The 20,725-nt window shown below is 40.1% G+C and overlaps 1 protein-coding gene across 4 annotated transcripts in view; it reads left to right on the forward strand.

Moving 5' to 3' along the window:
* The window catches only part of ELF1 (E74 like ETS transcription factor 1), an 87,238-nt gene that overhangs the window by 50,718 nt on the left and 15,795 nt on the right, over nucleotides 1-20,725 (forward strand). For 2 of the 4 annotated variants that reach the window (XM_066545038.1, XM_066545039.1), the window contains exons 3-5: nucleotides 7,224-7,398; nucleotides 15,544-15,651; nucleotides 16,225-16,389. In XM_066545038.1, coding sequence (XP_066401135.1) covers nucleotides 7,224-7,398; nucleotides 15,544-15,651; nucleotides 16,225-16,389 — 448 coding nt within the window. The remainder of the gene's footprint in view (nucleotides 1-7,223; nucleotides 7,399-15,543; nucleotides 15,652-16,224; nucleotides 16,390-20,725) is intronic. The other 2 variants (XM_066545040.1, XM_066545041.1) reach the window with 1 other exon arrangement.

A 20,725-nucleotide genomic window follows, 5' to 3' on the forward strand; every position in this document is an offset into this window, starting at 1 on the left:
TTTTCCAGAGCTTGTGGTAGCCTGGGGATTTAGATATGGGAATTGCACAAGTGTAGTCAAAAATGAGCCTTACTTATTAGCTCTGCTGGTTGTTCATTGCTGGCTTTACTTTACAAGCCAATAGGAAATGAGAGAATTGAGGTAGGGAGGGCTACTTCAGTGTGGTTCCTGGGAGGGGTAGTGCGAGCAGATAGGGCTTTGTTTCTTTTAGCCGTGCATTCTGCTTCTTGCAATTTCTTCAGATGCTCACCTGAGAAACTTTAAAAATACTAAGGAGTGCTCAACAGGACAGTAAAACCTCTCTAAACAGAGCTTTCTCCAGCTTCAGAACAAACTCAACCTTGATGTTTATCTCATAACCCTACTAAATTCTGCTCTGGATGAAGTCTAAGCAAAGATGTTTTGTAGTATACCCTAAAGGTGGTGAAATCAAAGATATGAAAGGCTGGAGATAGAGGGTGCATAGCAAGGAAGTCCATTGCTCCAGTCAGATGTGAGGTTCTTTTAAATCACTGGGTTCACTGAGTTCAGATATCAAAGACAGAGACAGCCAGCTAGCTGGCTGCCTGAAGGTAAGTCTTAAATGCCCAGTTGTAGAAGAGACCTCCTGCACAGGTGAAGACCTGGGAAGCTGAAACAAAGTTTCCTTTGGCTGAGAGCTTGTAGTACCTTAGCCCAAAAAGACTGCTTCTTGCTTATACTTGGTTCATCTGCTTCTTACTACACAGGAGCTATTGCTACTCCTAAAGTTTCTAAGTTCTTAGATTAGTTGTATTTGGGGATGGACAACAGAATTTGTGTACTTTGCAAAAATGTTAGCTCTGTAAGCGCTCTGTGTTGGGCAAAAGCATTTTTTTGGATCTTCATTGTATACAAATGATGTCATATAACTCATCTTGCGATAGTTATTTTTGCAATGCCCCCACAAGCTGGAATTTTAACAACTTTGGTGCTTTTCTTCTTGTCAAAGCTTTGCCTGGAGCTCTCTTGTGCCAAGAGCTCTTGGGACATGGGACAGCTGTGGGGAGAGGTTCAGGGTCTAAGTGGCAACTATGCTCAGTATTTTAGGGAAGTCATAATTCATGGCTATTTTGCCTTTTTTTTTTTTTTAAGTCTTGGTTAAACAACCATAAATTATGAACAGTTTGCAAATGTAAGCATTCAGTGACAGATACCAGTGGAAGGGGCTCAGTCACATGGACCCGTGTGAATGAGAAGGACTTGCTCTTATCAGCTTTATTTTTTGCAATTTAAAAAAGAATGATTTTTAAATTTTTCATTATACTTGGAAGTTTCATTTATCACATAGTAGATCTGTGGTGAGGAAGAAATGAAGTGAAAATATCCTTATAATTTTCAGAAGGGAACAAGTAGCTTGGGCTAAGGCTACTGATAACTTGTCTGACTTCTGCTACATGTCAGAGATCTGGTTAAAATAAAGAGTTTGCCCTTTTTTTTTTCTTTTTTCTGTGCTTTTGTTTTGTTTGTTTGGGTTCTTTTGTTATTGCTGTGAGACAGAGGGAGATGGCACAAACAAAACTGGGTAGCAGTTCCTGCAGGCTTTGGCTGAGTCAATGCCACTGCCTAAACCTGCTTCTTTTCCTATCTGCAGCTTCTTCTCTCAATGCCTTTTTATTTAGTCCTTTGTGAACTTTTTGATCAGGACATTCTTAATTTAAAAAGCTGAATCAAAGCAGGCATAGTGGCTAGATCCATAGTAGGAAGCTTTAAATAGTGCCAGGGAGAAGTTGAATCATTACAGCCATTAATTTGCTAACATGGTGCCCAGCATGACTGCTCTATGTCAGGCTGGGCTCTCTCCGGTGGCTCTGTTGCTTGTAGTAACCTGTGCCTGAAGACACCTTCTGTACCTCTGGCATTTGTTTCTCTCTTGCTTTCTTCTGATAAAGAGGGGTCTGATACTTTTAGGTTGAGTCATGATTTCTGCACCATCATCTCATGCCTACCTTTGCTCTTCCATGTTCCCTGATATCTCCATGGGCTTTCAGAAAGATTAGGCCACCTGGTCAACGTGAAAGTCTACATTTTTTTGGCTGTTTATAGCTCCTGCAGAAGGTTCCTTCCCTTCACCCATTTGCAGTTTTATGATGACTTTGAGGAAGAGATGAAATCTGTAATGAGGTTGTCTTCCCAGAAACATGAGCATCGTGTGTCTGCCTGCAGCATCCCTCTGTGCAATTTGGTCCCTTCTCAGATGCTGGCAGTGGGAACACCTTTGAAGTTGAGAAGCTACCTCTGCCTCTGCACAGGGACTGTCTGTAAAGGAAAACTTCAAAAGCTGTTTTCTAGTCACTAAGGTCACTTCCCCTAGTTCTGTTTAGGGTTTTGGGGTGTTTTATTTGTTCTTTTGGGGGGGAGATTGTTTGTTTGGACCATCTGTATTGCGAGTCTGAATGTTGTTTTTTGGTTAAAAAGACAGTTGTTTTTTTCCCGGAGGTTGCTTTCTCCATTTTTTTTCCCCCATGTAGCTTTTCCCTTCTACTATCTATTGCATATATTTCTTCCCACCCATCACTCACTCACACAGAATTTATTCCACACCAGTTAAAAGCTGGTCACCTTATTCCTGGGACAAGTTGTCATCCTTAAAGACTTACAGTATGAGAAGACAGTACCTCCAAAGCAGAAGAAATCCCCTTCCTTATTTTCCATTTCCGTGGCCTGGATGGTGTTTTGATCTTCTGTCAGTTGGTGACAGTTGATGAGACAATTTTCAGAGAAAAAGAGAAACACCTTGTCAGCATGTCAAACACACGAAGAGAATTAGAGAGCAGAAAGGAAGATTGCTGCCTTTAGCCCTCGGAGGAGGAGCGGGTTCAGTTTTCAGGGGATTGTGGAATGTAACCAGTGCTTTCAGGGACCCACTCATGGGACTTTCTGTGAACTTCATCTGTATGAAGTTTGCATTCCTCTGAATTGGTAAAGGTCCGTCTATGGGGATTTGGTGTCTAAGATTTGGGAAGATTTTAGTAGTAGCTCAATTGCTTTATGTGTCCAGCAGACATGGGAAATGGGTTGAAGCCAAGTCAAAACTTTGCTGGAGCTAGGTGTCATATTTTACCTACATTTTGTATGAGAAACATGAAGTAGAAGAAGTAGGAGAAATTTAAAAATACACAAATTGTTCTTCTATGGATGTCTGTATTGATTTCTTGAAAATCATTGCTGCCACTTTAATTAGGGACTTAAAAAAACCTTTGGGATAGTTTGCACTCTTCCTTTTTGCTAGGGCATATAGAAGCATGTTTGTATTAGAAATAAATTATTTTGCAACCTTGCTATTAGAGAGGTAATTTAATTTGTGTTAATTGAATCACTACCTTGTAGTTCTTAATTTAATGTTTTCCCTGTGTGTAGTTCTCATTACACACTAGATTCAAAGGGAGCCATAGTAAAAAAGGGCTGTTTTGCAGTTCCAAATGTGCACAGTTATTTTTCTGTCCTAGAAAAAAACAAAGCTAGAGGTAGGTTTAGATTGGCTCTCAACTGGGATTCAGATGCCTTCAGTGAAATCAGGAACATTACCTCACAAAAGTCACGTGTACATCTGTGTACATTAGTATTAGCTTTTAAAACTGAATGAAAGACTTGTTAATGAAGTCATAACTAATTGCAAATACTGTATAAAAAAGCAATGGCCACTTCCACAGAAATGCATTTCAAATTAAATTGGTTTGCAGTTGTGTGAATGCTTTTCTTAATAGGAGCATATTAAAATTTTCACAACCATGGCAGGAAGGAAAGTCCATACATTGTACCACTGTAGGGACTGAGTTAGAGCCAGTTATAACAATAGTTTTAAAATAATACACCACAAGAAGTGACATTTGCTCTGATTCTTCCAGTTCAAAACTGTGATCAAGTTAAAGAAAAGCACATTTAAAGTGTCTTACCATGAGTGAATGCTTTTCTGTTCATCTCCAGCCTTTTGGAAGTATAGTGTGCCAGCAGCTTCCTTGGTAGTCGGGCACCGAGTTCAGGTGAAGAGGTATTGCCCTGGGGGTTTCTCTGCCTGCAGACAGACACAGCAACCATATCAGAGTGTTGTGTGTATGATGACTGTTTCTAGATATGGCCAAAACTAGTTTAATCTGGCAGAGCAGTTCAGATCTGATCATAGGATCAAACCAAGTACTTCGGAACTGCGTGAAGCAGCACAGTTCAGTACCACAGGAAGCATCCTGGTCAGTAGAGAAGCATATTTTAGAAACATATGGATGTTTGGGATTTTGTAACTAGGTTTCATAGCAAAGTGAAGAGGGTGTAATCTAAATAGAGCTTTGAAAAACTGATCTGAAAACACATGGCAATCAGTTGATTTTATATGTTTTGTTTATTATTCGGAAACATTTTTCTACAACTCATCTTCTCAGAGGCCAAGCCAGTGGTGTGAGCATCAGTCATTAGAGAAGGACAGAGCTTAGGCAAAGTGATTTTCTTCTCCAGCAGAAGCTAATGTAAGGCTTATCTTGAGCACAGGCAACTCGATCTGTGGCTGCAGACACTGCAGCTATTGAGGCGGTGCAAGGGCGGAAGGGGGCGAGGAACGCGCCTCGCTGCGCAGACGTGGCTGGGAGGAGGAAGCTGGCCACTTGCTGATGAGAGTGTGGGACACAGCTGCCTACACCAGAAACAAGCACCTCAATGCCTCCACCATTTCATAGTCAATGCAGACAAATAGGTGTTTTTAGAGCATGACATCCTATCGTAGCACAGGAGCCTAAAACTGGGCAGGGAAATTGTGCCCTAGAAATGCCGTTTTCTGTCTGTTGCCTGGGAAGGAAACTTGGGGTTTTTAGCTCATGTCCAAGTGCCTGCACCACAGCTGTCTGTAACTTAAATCCCAAAAGTTATGTATCATGCCCTATTACTGAAACTGAGGTATTTAAGCTATTTGTAGAACATAATTGTATCTCAGGAATGAGGCTGTAATGGACCATCTACCTTGTAGCTTATGGAATATATTGTTGAAAATGAAACTTCTTTTTAATGCATGTAGTTTTTATTTTTCTTCTCTCTTAAGAGTGCTTTATCCTTTTTTTGTTAATGTGGCTTATACCTAATAAAATCTATTTATTTATTCTTGCCTGGAACCAACTAGGATGTTAGGGTCAGTAAACAAATAGGATGCAAAATGTGACTTTTTCTGAAGAACAGTAGGGACCTCTTGGCCATCAATGATTTCAGGTTTCTCAGCTCCAGCACGATGCAGCATTGGTTAGAGGTGCCCACAAAGGTGCGGGGTAACAGCTGTCCCTGCGTGACTTGATATACACCTGTCATCTGGTGATAAGATTGCACAAGAGGGCTTTAACTGGTCTGCACTTTGTTCATTTTTATTGATCTTCTACCATATTGCTCTCTTTTGAAACGTGTTTTGTAGAATAGGTCATTATTTGTTGGGTCTTTTAAAATTTTGGTTTTGTTGACTTTTTTTTGTTTAGGAGACTGTCCATGATAGCAGCCCATTAAAATACTATTTTTGGTTTTTAGTTCTTCTTTTTTTCCTGATTGCCTTTTACCACAGTTTTTGCTGAGACATGTTTTACAAAACACAGAGCAATTTAAAGTGGTAATTACTGCCTTTTAAAACTTGTAATTGCACTTTCTATGTTCAGTACTTATGGTCCAGACTCTTCCCTAGGGGAGGCTTGCTCCCATAGCTGCTGTCTGGGTTGAGCAGATAGCTCTGATACCATTTTCTGTCTGTGACGGTGTGTGCAGTGGCAGGAGTGAGAGATGAGTAATTCTTAAACAGGAATTAAACAAGGGCATAATCATACACTTGATTTTTTTCCCTTGGGTTTTTAACTTGTGTGGTTAAAAAAACTACTTGATCTTCCTTCCAATACCTGAAGGCAACCTACAGGAAAGATTGAGTCTATTTACAAGCACATATGGTGACAGTACAGTTGAGAATTACTTCAAACTTAAAAGACTGTGGGTTTAGATTAGATATTGAGAAAAAGTTCTTTACTGTGAGGGTGGAAGGGTGCTGGAACAGGTTGCCCAGAAAAGTTGCAGATTCCCATCCCTGGAAATGTTTAAGGCTAGGCTCGTGGAACTTTGAGCAATCTGATGTAGTGGAAGGTGTCCCTGTCCATGGCAGGGGGATTGGAGCTAGATTATTTTAAAGTTTCTTCCAACCCAGGCCATTCTATGATTCCATGATAAATACATATCCGTACTCTTCTGTGGAGGGTGGGACCAAATGTACATATATTGGTTTTCTCATAAATATGTTTTAGTCACTTTTTAGGTTTTTTTCTTGTTTTTAAGCTTGACACATTCATAATGTGTTTTATTTTTGTAGTCAGAGAACCTTAGAGTTACACTAGACTTTCTTTGAACCTGTTCTGCTATCAATCTGCTATAACTGTCTTCCTGCAAAGCACGTTTTAAAATACTCACTTTGAAAAATACAGTGTCTGTGGTAGATGTTATTTGCTGAAAACCTCTTCCTGTTGAGTGGTTGCCTTTTCAGAGAGTGTGTTACTTGTTATTATTGCTACTCAGTTTGATTTCTGTTTCCCAGCTGCATCTTTTCCTCTGTATCTGATGAGAAATGACTATCAACACCAAAGGATGATGTCTAAATGCAGACTTTGGAAGGAGAATGGCGAGGGGGTGTGGTGTGAGCAATATCAAATTACTAAAGCCATAAGAATTAGAGAGGGAATGTATTACAGCACTTACATCAACATGTTACACCCCTTTCTTCTGTAACAAGTGTCCCCTAAAATGGTGATTTTCAAATGATGTCTCATAGGGAATTTGTTGCTTGTGAGTGCTTTGTCCAGTCCTCACAGCCACAGGACTCTTTCACTCTCAGCAAAAGGTGAAGGTGTTTGCAGCAAGTTGCTCACTCAGTGTTATTGCCAGCAAAGTTTAGCACTTGCTGTGCTGTGCCACTCCTCTGTATTGTCAGCTTTAACGCTGCAAAACTCTGTCATGCAAGTCTGGTGTTATGTACTGAAGTACAGTCAGTACAGCAGATACTACAGCAATATTCAGCCTCTGGCTCCTGGTGGGACACTGCTGCTATTTGCTTTCAGGTGCTAAAAACCATCTTTAGTATTCCTTCCTGACAGTTTGATATCCAGGTGGTTTAGAACAGGTCTGTTGAAATATTAGTCATCAAGTGGCTAGATTGGAGGCAGTCTAACTAATATTTTGTTGGTTTTTTTTTCTCCACCCCCTAGCTTGGTGATCCATCTATTTTCCCTGCTGTCATCGTGGAGCATGTTCCTAGTGCAGAACTCCTACATAACTACTCTGGCTTAACCTGCGTGGATGAACCTAGTGACATGATCACTGAGAACTCTCTGGATGTTGCAGAAGAGCAAATCATAGAAGATGATGATATCACCCTCACAGGTTGGCAATGAAACCACCTCTGTGCTGCTCTGCACTCTCTTGGTGCAAAGATATCTCTGTGTCTTTGTATCAAGATGGCTGTGACTAATGCAGGAAGAAAGTTAAATGACAAAAGGCAGCAGGGAGCAAAATGAATAGTGGTATTGAATGCTGTTAATTCTATACAAGACAGAGAAAATGGCATTAATATTGTTAGCAGGTGGCTTGCAATCCCAGGTGCACTCTTCCCAATGGTAAAGAGTTTCATCCATCAACAATGATTAAGGCAGAGTCCTGCTCAGAGAACCAACAAGGTTTTTCTTTGTTCTTCATAGGTTTTGTTTGCTTTTAATTAACATGTGATACATTCCTAAGTAAACACATATGGCAACAAGTAGGAATATGCAGCTTGAGTAGATGCTGCTTTTAACTTTCCGAGGGTATACAGTTATAAATTAAAATGTGCATGCTAGCATGGCTTACTGGTGTAAGTATACTCAGCATACTCTGAGTAACTCTAGTAATGATTCACACCTAAAATACAGGGGGGGGTTTTGTAAATTTTCTTAGAAAAGGTAGCCCTAAAGAACAACCAATTCTCAAGAGGAAAGCTCAAAAATCTGTCACATTTTTTAAAAACAACCCCTCACTGAATGTATGTATTTGAAGTGCTTTTGCACTTCAAAAAATCTCAAAGGTGGGGTAGATGTTTGCAGAGAGAAGTTTTCTTTCAGCCACTAGCTCCACACCTGGACTGTCTCCAGGGATGGAGACAGCTTGCTGGTTTCACTCATACTTTTGACATTATTTCCAAAGACATGCTCTGATACAATCTTTTACTACCAAAAGCAAAACAAGAACTCAACATTAACTTGACATGAGGAACAGTTCACAGAGTAAATTGACATGAGCTGTTCTCAGTATTTTTTTCATAGTAGTGAATTATCTGTGAACAGACTGTGACCATACAAATAAGTTAGGTTATTATTCAAGAAGGTTTTTGATACTCAGACAGTATTTTATGTTCAGACCTCTTGCCAACTTGCTGTTCATATTAATTATTCACACTACAACTGGCATTTCCCCAGTGTGTTACTTAAGCACCACTTAATGCATCTGTGTGAATTTCATAGCGTCATTTTTGTGAATCCATATTCACTGTAATATATTGTGTGTGAATTTTTACATGCATGAGTAATTGTGAAACTCCACTTTTGTGAATGCCCTTGTTAACCTTCTTTTTCTTTTTCTTTTTGGTTGTTGTTGCTGGTCACTTGAGAAGGGTTTTCAAATTGCTGCCAGAAACTGAAAATATTTAATCCTTGTAACTGATGGTGTCCAAGAGTTTCTGGGATACTTTGGAGTCAGACAAGTACAGTATTGTTCCCATCATACATTATAGTTCAAGAAATCTGGTTTTCTTTAAAGGCAAAGTCCTTAGAAATTGAGAGCTGCCACTTTGCAGAGATGATTGCTGTGAAGGAGATGATAACTAATTATCAGTTTCACAGTCTCCATCCTGTGCATGCTGTGGATTTCCTTAGAAGGGAAAGGGGATCAATGCAGCATGAGCCAGGACCAGCATTGTGGCTGGAAAGCTCCTGCTCAGGACAAGGCAGTCAACACTGGTAGCTCAGCCCCTGGTCTCTGGCAGGAAGCTATCCAGCCTGACTGTAGTGGGGCAGAATTGGGGGTCCAGGGGTGTGAAGGCACCCCACAGGAGAGGAGAGGACACTGGGGAGGGAGGCCCCTGTTACCTCCCTGCCCACTGCAGACAAGCACTGGCTGTAGCCACAGCTGCCCAGTTGAACTGCAAGACTGCAGTGTGGAAGAGACCCTAGTTCAAGTATAGCTTGCTTTAGGCTGCCTCTGAAATGGGGCTAATCATAGCTCAATTTTCCCACCTACTCTGTTTTTCAGCTGCTTTTTTTCTTTTCTCCCTTCTTTGAAGTTTCCTTCTTGATTTTGTTTGCTCTCAACAGTGAAATGCGTTGTTTTGCTCTTTGAAGTTAGTACCAGTCTTTTCAGTCGCTTCCACGTTATGCCTTTGAGAGAGGATCAGACATCATAAAGACTGTGCTAATTCCACATTAAAATATTTATGACTGAAGTTCACAGCAGAACAAAACTGAAGCCACCATAATTTATGACTAAACATTACTGAGCGATGACTGCTTAATATGAAGGATTCAGGTTTTTTAAAGTTACTCGTTTTTCAGTACTATTTTGTGACTGCTATCCACTGTGCCTCTCTTTTCTCCTAGATTAACAGAAATTAGCAGTAGGCCTCATGAAACTGAAACAATCAGTTTTTAGGGATCTATCTGCAGAGTAGTGTGCACTGATAGGTTTTTTCATCTATAGGATGTAGCTTCAGCCCTTCAATAGCACAGCTATCACCTGTTGGTAATTGACCAGTCATATAAATTATAACCTGGAGAAAACTTAAGAACAGAATCTGTTGCACATGAAACCCTACTGAGACATGGACATCAATCAGCTTTTTTAGCTGTATTAATGCTCATGCTGTAATTTATTTTTTTTTTAATGAATAGGTAGACATGCCTTATCACTCTCATCTTTAAAAGCACTCTTCCCTGGAAGAACTGCAATGGTATTTTTATGGTCAGTTTGTTGCCAGTCTTATGGGTTTTTAAATTATTAACTGTCGTGTAGTAAAGGGTGATTAACAAAATTAATTGGAACATTTGGCTTTGAGTGAAGTTTTATCTCTAAAGGGAATATTGAAATATTTTTTCTCTGAAAAATAGAGGGGATAATATTTTGTGCAGAAGAACTCTAGGCCAACTTGTCAGAATGTACAATTGCTACACTTTGTATCTTATTAATGTGGCTAGTTATGGATATAAGGTGCACAGGAAGGAGGAACTAATCAGATTATGTAGTTCCTGAAAATGTTTTTTTAAAATTCTTGTTATAATTTTTTTAAACTTTGTCATGTTTGGTGAGTTTTTTTATTGAAAACCACAGTTAATCAAAGTCTGCCATTTTATGGTTCACCTGTTCTGGAATTGTCGTCATGGGATCAGGGAAGTGGCTGCACTGGGACAGTTCTGAGGGGAGGGGATGAGAGAGCAGGGACAGAAAATTTGCATTTAGATGTCCTGTGCCGTGGTATGAATAGGGAGCATGGAAGTGTGCATTTTCATAGATCAATAATGGTACTTAATAACCAGCTCATTTTGAAGTCTGGTACCATTTGCCTAGTACATTTTGTGAAGCTCTAGCAGTCCTGCACAAACACAGGTGGCTTCTTTGGTGGTCGTTTCTGCTGTTACAAAGAAATACGCAGGAGTAGTTAGCTGGAAACTGAACTTCAGAGTGTTAATCTGTGAGGATTGTGAGTTGATGAGATGCCAGTTGCAACAAAACAGGTTTTGGTTTCAGTTACTTTGTAAAGAAATTATTCACAGCTGCCTGTAGCTCTAGTAAAACCAGAGGTTTTTTTATATACCTCCTCAAAGAGATAGTTTTCTTTACAAATTGTAAGGCCTTAATTAAAAAAGAAAATGGTGATTTGCAGGTCTCCTGAAATACCTGTGTTTTTAAACTCAGTTTTCCAGTGTCAGATAACAATCAGCTAAGAGTGGATACTAGAAAGTAAGTGCTTAAATTTAACAGCCAGCTATTCTGCAGAAGGGGAGTCTGTCCATGTCTAATGGCTCTCTTTGTTCTTTAAACAACTTTAGGTTTCGTCTGACATTATTTTGAGGTTCTGCAGCCCCTATTTTTGTCTCTAGTAAAACCAGCAGTGAATTTAAAGACAGCTGTGACTAGCACAGCCTTTATCTCAGCCTGGACAAGGACTTGTGTTGCCCACTCTCCAGAGCTCCCAGTCACCAGAGAAGCAAAGGGAGTGGGATAGAATTGCCCAAAGTGGTATAAAAATTTCAAAAAAGACACTAGACAGGAGTAGGGAAAGCAGGACTTTGAACTGAGGTGGGGAACTTCCAACATGAGGCATAATTTCAGAGCAGAGCACTGTTTGGGCAAGCCCTGTGCTAACGCTGATTCATAGGGAGCCTGGATTCACAGTAACTGGGCAGAAATTGGCATGCAGATACAAAGGCTTAAGTTTGTGGCTTGCTCAGATAAACAAAAACTTGTAGGGTACCCTGGGAAAAAACTGAAGATATTTTTAGGTGTGGTTTTCCCCCTCCCTTCTCTTTTTCTCCCTTTTTCCTCTCTTCTTTTCCTTATTTTCTTACCTATTTTTTCTTCCATGCCTCTTTTTCCCCTTTTCATTTTTGTCTTCCAATGTTTTCTTCCCCCTTCCCCTTTTTTCTTTTTTTTAAAAAAAGCTTCTGCCTATTTCAGATAACCTTTGAAACCTGATACTTTGCAGAAATTACCCTCCCCATTTTTTCAGCTCTGACTTTGGCAAAGAGGAACAAGTAAGCCATTTAATTCCAGTTCTTCTTAAAACTGGCACTGTATTGTAACAGCCAATGATTGGAATACCATTCTGCAGCATTATGGAAAAGCTAAAATAAGAGACACCAGTTTGCCTTTGGTAGCTGAGCTGGTTATCTCTGAGCACTGTGTCATGTTGAAGGATGCAAATGAGCACTTTGCTGTTAAAAGGACAAAGAGGTGGTGCTCCACTTTTTCTGTGAGGTGCCCCACACCTTGTTTGTATTAGCCCTTGAGTTCTTGTAATTCAACTTGCAAACTCAGCAATACCCCCAAAACCTTTTCAGACATTTTATAAATCTCAGTTGTCTCACTATGTGATCAAAAAGGTGTGAAGCCTGGCATGTGTCAAGTGACAGAAGTTTGGATCATGGACCAGGGGCAGAGATGGGAGGAAAAACCACAACCCTTGGTTCTTTCAGCAACAGGGAAATATTAACTTGTCTTAAACCACTTTGTGAAGTCATCTTCTCGGAAGAGGCTTGAAGGGTGTTGGCAAGAGCAGTGGAGTGGTTAAGAAACTTAATTTTGCCATCCTGTGTTTGTGAATGGAAAGATAGAGCTGCTGCTTGCAGAGGAATATGTCTGGTCTGGGTAGCTCTGCTGGCAAGCTGCAGAGTGAGATGCAGATTGAGCTCTGGGTGGGAGCCAGACACAAGAGGCTGTGAGCTGCCAAACTTTGGGATAACTAACAAAGGGCACCAGGGCCAGGCAGGCAATGAACAGTGAGAGAGACTGTAGAAGCTGGGAATTGCTGGAGAAGGTGACAGCAGCAGCAGTGGGGTGGATGGACACAGAGAGGAAGAGGAGACTTGCCCACAGGTGGACGTGAGGCTGTAAAATCTCAGGGGTTCCTTGGTTGGGGTCCTCCTTGGGGCAGCAGCTCAGGCTGTTCCTGTGTTACTGTGCTGTGAATAAATGGCTTTATGGAAAAAGACATCCGAGACTCTGCTGTGGGAACCCCGGGGTTGAACCAGTGAGGAAAGCTGGTCTGACTGTGGATGGCTGTGTGGGGAGCCAAGGGGGACACGTGGGTCACAAGAGCCACCTGCTGTGAAGGGGCTTTGACCCAGCAGTGGCAGCCTCTGGCCTTGGGATGTGACTGCCAGGGAGTCTCATGGATGGTCAGACTGTGAAGTTTCCTTAACATGCTTAAATTTTTTGTGAGCAACAAATTATATCAATTTCTATGTTTACATTATTTATATGGCTATTATAAATTCCTTTCTTTAGTCTTGGATAGGGATGGTAAACTTGTAGCCACATGGTGTAACAGTGATGTAAAGCTTTTAGACTTTTCCTCACCTGCTATTATTCAGAGTGAAGAATTGGCTCTGCTCCATCACCTTAGTCCCTGAAAGCCAGCAGGTGGGTTTGGTTGTCCTGCAGCTCTCTCTGGGGAAAGAGCAGCAGCTCTCTCCTCCCTGCCTGCAGAACTGAGAACCTGGGGGTGCCACTGCTGGCTTTAAAACTGTATGTGGTAAGCCAGCCATGCTCCAGCCTTCCTGTCCATTCAGACAGTGTCAGAACTCAGAAGAGCTGCTTTGGCAGTGCTGTGTGCATTTATTTATATTTGTATGATGTGACATCTTCTTGAGGTCTTGGTAATGCTGGTAGATGATATGGGAAGTTCTCATCCAGATAAAACAGAACCAGAAGCATCAAGTCACCAGCACCAGTCCAAGAGTGTACATGGCCACAAACTGAAAGGCATGTGCATGTTTTGTCTCCTCCTGATGGACAGGCATTCCCTAGAGATGCTGTATGGCTCTTGGGGCTGAGATGCCTTGGGTCTGAGCTCCTGAGCCTGTCAGCTGCCTGACAAAATTGTCAGGGATTTGCTGCCCTCTCTTGCTTCCAAGGTCAGGACCATAGTCCATAAGCACTTTCTCTTCATGCTGTCCTCACCAGCTCTGTGTTTCTCATTTCTTAAGACTGTTTGGAGGTGTCAGCCAGAAGGTGCAGATCCCTAACTGTCTGAATGCCTTTGTCAGATATAGGGTGGAGGTGGTCCTGTAGAAAACAGGGTGAGTTGCTGTGTGGATCAGGGGTTCCCAACACCTGTCTTTTTTATTCTGCATTAGTCTAAGCCTCTTACACTAGGGCCTCAAGGGAAAATCCAGAAAGTAAGGAGGCTTCTGTAAATCACAGTTGGTGGAAGAGGTAGGGCTGACATGTGGATGCCAGCATTCATCTTTGCTGATACAATTGCTGAAGCTGTAAACATTTGTGATGAAACCAGGGGGTTTTGGCTGGTTGTTTTGTAAATTATGCAATTGCTTAGTGCTAATTGAACTGGTTGCTTGCTGTTACTGTGATATTTTTAAGGTTAAAATATAGAAATCTTGGCATGAACTTCTTGCTTTTGTGTGCAAAAATATTCCAAGATCATTACATTGTGTTTTAACATGTATATTTGCTTGCTTTGTCACTCAGTGTGATTTTTGGTTTTGTTTCGTTTTATAATGTGACTGCCCCACCCAAAATTCCTCAAAGCTTAACAGGGAGAGGGGTGTAAAGCCTATGAAAGTAACTGAGGTTTCTTGGTGTCCTAGAGAGGGGAATACTAATGCAGCCCTTTCTGTAATCTGTCAGATGCAAGTAAATTCCCCAAAGTTGCATCAAATTCACATCAAAGGATAAGGAAGCCTGGCCCAACAATTTCCATTTGACAAACAGTGATTTCTAAAAGGATGTGTTAAACAGCTTTAAATGTCTATGGTACCAGGAACTGCCATCTATGTTATTTTTCATGCTACAGTTATTTTGAAAAAATCATCTGGTCAAGTACTCTTCCAGTTAAACCAGCTGGTTTTTTTTGCAAAATGATATTTTATTGGATTTTTTTGTTGAGTACCCCCAGATGACCTTAACATGTACCTTAAAAATTATAATTAATGCTCAGGATGTTCGGGTTTGGCTAATGGCTGTCCTCATGAGATTGATGAGGAATTGTCTAGAAGTCAAAAATTTTGAAAAGCTTGCCAACCTTTTATATTGCCTTTCATGTTTCATGTTTGCTTTCCAGTGTGTTCTTGTAGCCTGCACATGTAATTCCCATGAATTTGAATGGTTTAGGATTCAGCTACACCTTTACATTACATGGTCTCTAATAGAACTTGTGCAATATTTTTTCTCTCCTCCTGGCTAAATGGCTGGAGAGTTTTGATGGGCATCTATTATTTATGGAATTCACTTCTGTTCATAGAACCACAGAATTTTTAGGGTTGGAAAAGACCTCTCAAGTCCTACTGTCAACCCAGAACCACCCCAGGTTCACCATTAAATCATGTCTTCAAATGTCATTTCCACATGGTTTTCTGTGGATGAGACATTGGAGCACCATAAGAAGTTAGCAATATTGTATTTTTAAATAATGATCTCTGGAATATTGCTTGTGGTAGTGATATTTCTTAGTTTCATGGGTGTTGTATTTTACTACAGTGCTTGATCAGCAAAGAGAGGGGTTAGAAAGATGAGGCAGAAACAAAGGGTTTGTCTGGGGTTTTTTTATACATGCAATCTGAAAAATGTACTGTAGTAAATAAATGAAATTATTGCAGCGTGCATTTTCTCCCCAGCTAATCTGTTGCTACAGGTCTAGTAGAAGACCACCTCTATCTCTATCTCTTTTTCTTTTTTTTTTCCTGGGAATGAAATACAAATAAATATCGTGTTAAGCTTTAAGTCTAGTTTGTAGCTTCTTAATTTTTTTTTCTCCCTTGCTTTTAGTTGAAGCATCTTGTCATGATGGAGATGAAACAATGGAAACAATTGAGGCTGCTGAAGCACTTCTTAATATGGACTCCCCTGATCCCATGTTGGATGAAAAAAGAATGAGTAAGTTTTTTTTATGAAAATCTAATCTTTATTTGCCAGGTTTGTTTGTTAAAGGAGGAGGGATTCACTGCAGCATGGTTGCATGGAATTGGTAAGATTTTTTTTTGTAATTTCTAGAGAGCCTGTATGTACATAGTTTAGGTATCAGAAGTCCAGTATTGTAGGCAATGAAGGATTTCATTGTCATAACAATGTTGAACAGGAAAGGAAAGAGTCAAAAATTACACAGGGAAGGTGTGAATGAAGTTGGATGGTTTAGATTGCAGTGTTTTGTTTGGTTGATGTTTATGTTGTCAGGATAAAAGAATATACACTTAGAGTTAGAGATTGCCTTAAATATGAATGTGTGATCAGCAGATAAATGTGCTTTTTGGGGGGTCTGTTCTGTCATTAACTTGTTCTATTTTAGTAGTGCTTCTGTGTAAAATGTCAGCACACATATTGAATTATACACTTGAAAAACTCAAGTGTTATAGTTTGATTTTATTCTATTTTTGATTTTTTGCTCTAAAGCCAGCTTTTTAAAGTCCTCATGGCTGTGTGAAAATACTCCTTTTGTCCCTTTCCCTTAAGCAGCTATGTTTGGTGCAACTGAAGAGGAAGAAATGGTGCCTCCTATCACACACGTGTCAGTCACGCTCGATGGGATCCCTGAGGTGGTGGAAGTTCACCAAGCCCCAGACCCTTATGCTGAGTCACCAGAGACTCCAGAATTTGAACAACCAAAGAAGAAAAAAGGTAAGATGCTGCCTGAGAACAGCAGTGTGGAGCAAGAGAGTAGGGGGTGGCATGGTATCTTCCTTGTGAGTGTCTGGAACCATTTGGGGTGTCAGGTCAAAAGAACTGAGTGAGCTCAGCCAGAAATGCAGGGGAAAGCATTTTCTTCCTGCACAGTGTGAGCACATGTACAGGTGCTTAGACTAATGATGTTGTAGAAGTAGCAACAAGATTCCTTATCCTACAGGAATCTCTGCTTGTTCCAATTTATAGTTTCTTCTTCAGAGCAGAATTGCCATACAAGCCACAGAGATTTTGCTACTGAGAATCCAGAAGTACTTTCAGTAGCTTGTATTTAGCTTCAACTGAAGATACTTGATCAGTTGAGAATATGGGATGAGAATGGGGAGGGATTTTTAGCTTTTCTTAAATATTACTGATTTTTTTTTTCTTATTAATAAAATAGCTGCATGCTATAGTAAGTGTTAGTCCCATTTGTAGTAGATTACATTTACATAGTGATGTTCCACTGTAGTCAGTGCTGTGCCAAAGAGTCATGAAGTGGTGTTAGCCAGACATTCTGCTCCTGTTTTCCCACGCTGCTTCAGCATGGACCCCATTAGAGGCTCTGAAGCTGGTGTCTGCAGGAAGAGATCATGCTGTACATATAGGTGTTAAAAGCTTTTGCCATAAATTAATATAAAAGGAAAAATAAACAAAGGAGGTTATGTTTCTGGAACTAATCCTAGGGCTCACCTTAGAGCATGAGGACTTTTACAGGTTCCCCTGTGTAATAGCCTACCAGAATAAGGCTTCTACTACCCAGCCATATTCCTGTGGAATAGGAGCATTTTTGCTGGTACTTTTGCTGCTAATTCCAAATGTTGGGAATTGTTATGTGTGAGAGAGACCATATTGGCCTGTGAATATCTTGGGGAAGCCTTCTGAGCCCCTTGTGTGTCACAAGGTCTCGCAGGGATGGGTGTGGTTCAGGAAGTCTCTGATTCCCCTGAGAAAGCTGAACTGAAACTGCTGTGGAGGAGAGCTTTACCAGCAGCTGCCTGAAAGCGCTGCTGGGGAAGCTGCTGTGGCTGTGCACACTACTGTGAGATAACCAACTGTAAGAGGATTTTAAACTGGAGGGTTTTGTTTGTTCTTCTCTTCCCTTCTTCTTTTTTAATGTTGACTGCTGTGTGGGTCAAAACAAGGAGCTGCTGTCTGCCAGACATTTAACCTCTTTGGTTTGATGCTTTCATACTCTTTCGTGTTCTGCTTCTGCTTACTCCCACTCCTTCCTCCTTCCTAGATGTAGGTTAGAAAACCAGCTTCTTCACAGAAAATGTGTATTTGTTTTACGAAAAAACAAAAGCTGGAAAAGATGCACCAGCTTAGTGTTTCATTAAGTACTAGTTTTCAGTGAACTCAAGGCTTCGTAAAGTAGATGGTATGGTCTGAGTGATGTAAAAGTGTTACTTCAAAATGTCTGGGGATTTGTTGTACAAAAATTGCTGCAAAATGTTATCAAGTTTATAGTGCACTTTAGGATAATGTGCAGTGTGTGGGTGGGATTCTTTTGGGATTTTGTTTGTTTGTAGGTTATTTTTTTTTAAGTACAGTCTGTTTCCCTTCTTTTTAGCCAGTTCTGAGGCATGGCAAAGGATGGTGAATGTTTTGCCCTGTCCATATCACTCATGATTTTATAGGGTTGTTATAGATTCTATAGATTCTTTTATAGACTTCTAGCATATATATATATATATATATATCAGCCATTAGCTAAAATTAGAGAGATTCACAGTGCAGAGCATTGCCAGCTAACTGGGCCAGAATGGCACTGGCAAGTAGAGCTCCTCCAAGAGAATGTTCATCAGAAGCAACGTGGTGGTTTCACTTCCTTTTCTTTTGGCCTTATTGCTGCAGCAGCAGAGCTGTATCCACCCATCTGCTCAACTCCAAACCCGTGTCCAGCGTGATGTTTGTACTCATGAATGTCTGAGCACTGAGCTGCTCAGCTATGGATCAGAAAGACAGGAAAACAAAGGAATGTCAGACAAAGAAGCTTGGAAATTTGCTATATTAATACCTTCAGTTCTGTTTTTGCTGTGGAGGATATCTGGCAGCAGGTGGTCACATAAGTTATATACATAAAATTTTAGATATATGTCGTTTATTTTGTTTGTACATGCATTTTTTTAAACACAACTCATTGAAAATAATGCAAGAAAATGGATTTTACATTTTCTGGTGCAGTATAAGATATTTAATCAGGATGAACATTTCACTGCCTAATGTCACCTTAATTTGTAGCATGAATTTCTAACATCAAATGTTTTTTAGCCATGGAAATAGGAAAGTGAAAACACCAATTGTAAATCCAATTAGCTGTCCAAAATTATGGTAGGCCCACATAAGGCTTAGGTCTTGCACACTTTTTATCCTTCCTCTTTGTAAAATTCTCTCCTAAAAAGGAATGTAGTGTTGTACTCTGAAAAACAACAAATTCATGCTCTATTGAAGCAAAGGAAGAAGCGTGCTTAATGGGCTTTAAAAAAATATCTTCTTTTAAACAAAGGAAACATATCTGATGAGCCTCTGTTAACTGTTTTTTGATGGTAGCAGTCAGTGCCTGGAGATTATAGCTCAGGGTGTAGTCTGAAACGATCCAAATAAACTGTCTCTAGCCCAGATATACAGCAGTAACAGCAATACATTTCTGTAAAAAAGTTTCACGTCCTTCCCTGGTTTCTAATTTTGGATGACATCTACAGAGTCCTGAAGCAGTCTAGGCTGAAGAAAGAGAGCCTAGAATTTCTCTTGCAGTCGTATTCATATGTAGTAGCCTAGGCTATCTCTAATCAGAAGTGCATAAATTATATGGGATCAGTACTTAAGTTTCCTGAAGCTGAGTAGGTGTAGTTCAGTCCTGACCTAATTGAGCTCTCATCCACTTCATTTACTTTTAAGAACTGAACTCATTTAGACATAATGTCTAAATTAGTAATATCAAAATAACACTCCCTACTCCTTGATGGCTACATTTGCACCTGTTCGAGAAAGGAAATGAGACAACAGAGTCTTCCCACAGGTCTAACGGGGAAAGCACTTAGCCAAAGTTACCCTCAGGGGCTTCTTGTGTGTTAGAAGCTCATCCTTGCTTGTGACTTCATCTAGGATATTTTAGGTGAAACAGACATTTCTGCAACCTTCAGTGGTGAGTGGAGAAAAGCTGCTAAAAATGTACTCCAGTAGTTCTTTATCCTTTCATGTCATGATATATTAAGAAAATAATGTTGTAGGTTTTCCTCCCTCCTACCTTCTTTCAAATCAAGAACATTACAGGCCAAAACAGTGGGTGTCATTTGTGTCCCATTCTCAGTCATGAATCCTGTCTGGATGAAAGCAAGAAAATTAGAGGTTTTGTTTACTCACTGTAGCTCTCTCCACTAACTATCTTATGCCTGTCCTCCCCCATGCACTGTCAAAAAAAAAAAAAAAGAGGTATAAAGATGGACTTAGCAAGATTTCTTATGTCAAAAAGTGAGTGCTTAAGCTGAAGTTTCTTACGATTTCTCTGTAGATACTGGCAGTTTAAGATGAAGGAAATTGTGCCGGCTGGCACTGAGCTGTTGGGTTTTTTTCAGAGCTAGTGAAAATACACTCTCACTCTGCAGCAGAGCTGTTTCCTTACTAAACCGCCCCTCAAAACAAAACCAAAACTGGAAAGTTAGAGTGTATGGGATTGCACAGACCTTTTGGTCTTGCTTCTTTAGAACATCAACTCTTTTGAAGTTCAATAAATACAGGAAAGAAAAATTTCTTTATATTTTAAACTACGACAGTGTTCTATCTGAACTAGAAATATGTTTCTCTGAGTCTTGTATATGCTTAATCTATTCTACCTCTCAAAAGATTACAGGTAACAATATAAGTAATGGCAGTGTAGTAAAAGGTCCCTGCAAAACCTGGTAAGATAAATTCTTATTTCAAAAGAAAGTTCTGAATTTTTCTGATTAATTACATCACCTGTAAAAGCTGCCATTGCAAGGAATGTGAACTAATAAAAGAATAGGTTCAAGGTTTTATATTGAAAAATATTTCAGCATGACTTAGCTTTTTTGTTCCCTTTTGTGTCAGTAGTTGATTTCTCAACATTTTCAAATGGGTGCTCTTCATTTTTGTAATCAGTTTTAAGTAACTTCTTCCTTTTAGTCTTCCTCACCAGAGAGACACCATGCTTATGACTTTAAAACCTGGTATTTTTTCAGAGCCTGGTACTGTTTCTTCTGATTTTCATAAACAAGTGACTTCCCTTTACCTGCAGCCACTGTAAAAGTGGTGTAAAAGACAACAGGATGGA

Source organism: Molothrus aeneus, chromosome 2, assembly GCF_037042795.1.
Source record: "Molothrus aeneus isolate 106 chromosome 2, BPBGC_Maene_1.0, whole genome shotgun sequence".
Lineage (NCBI taxonomy): Eukaryota > Metazoa > Chordata > Aves > Passeriformes > Icteridae > Molothrus > Molothrus aeneus.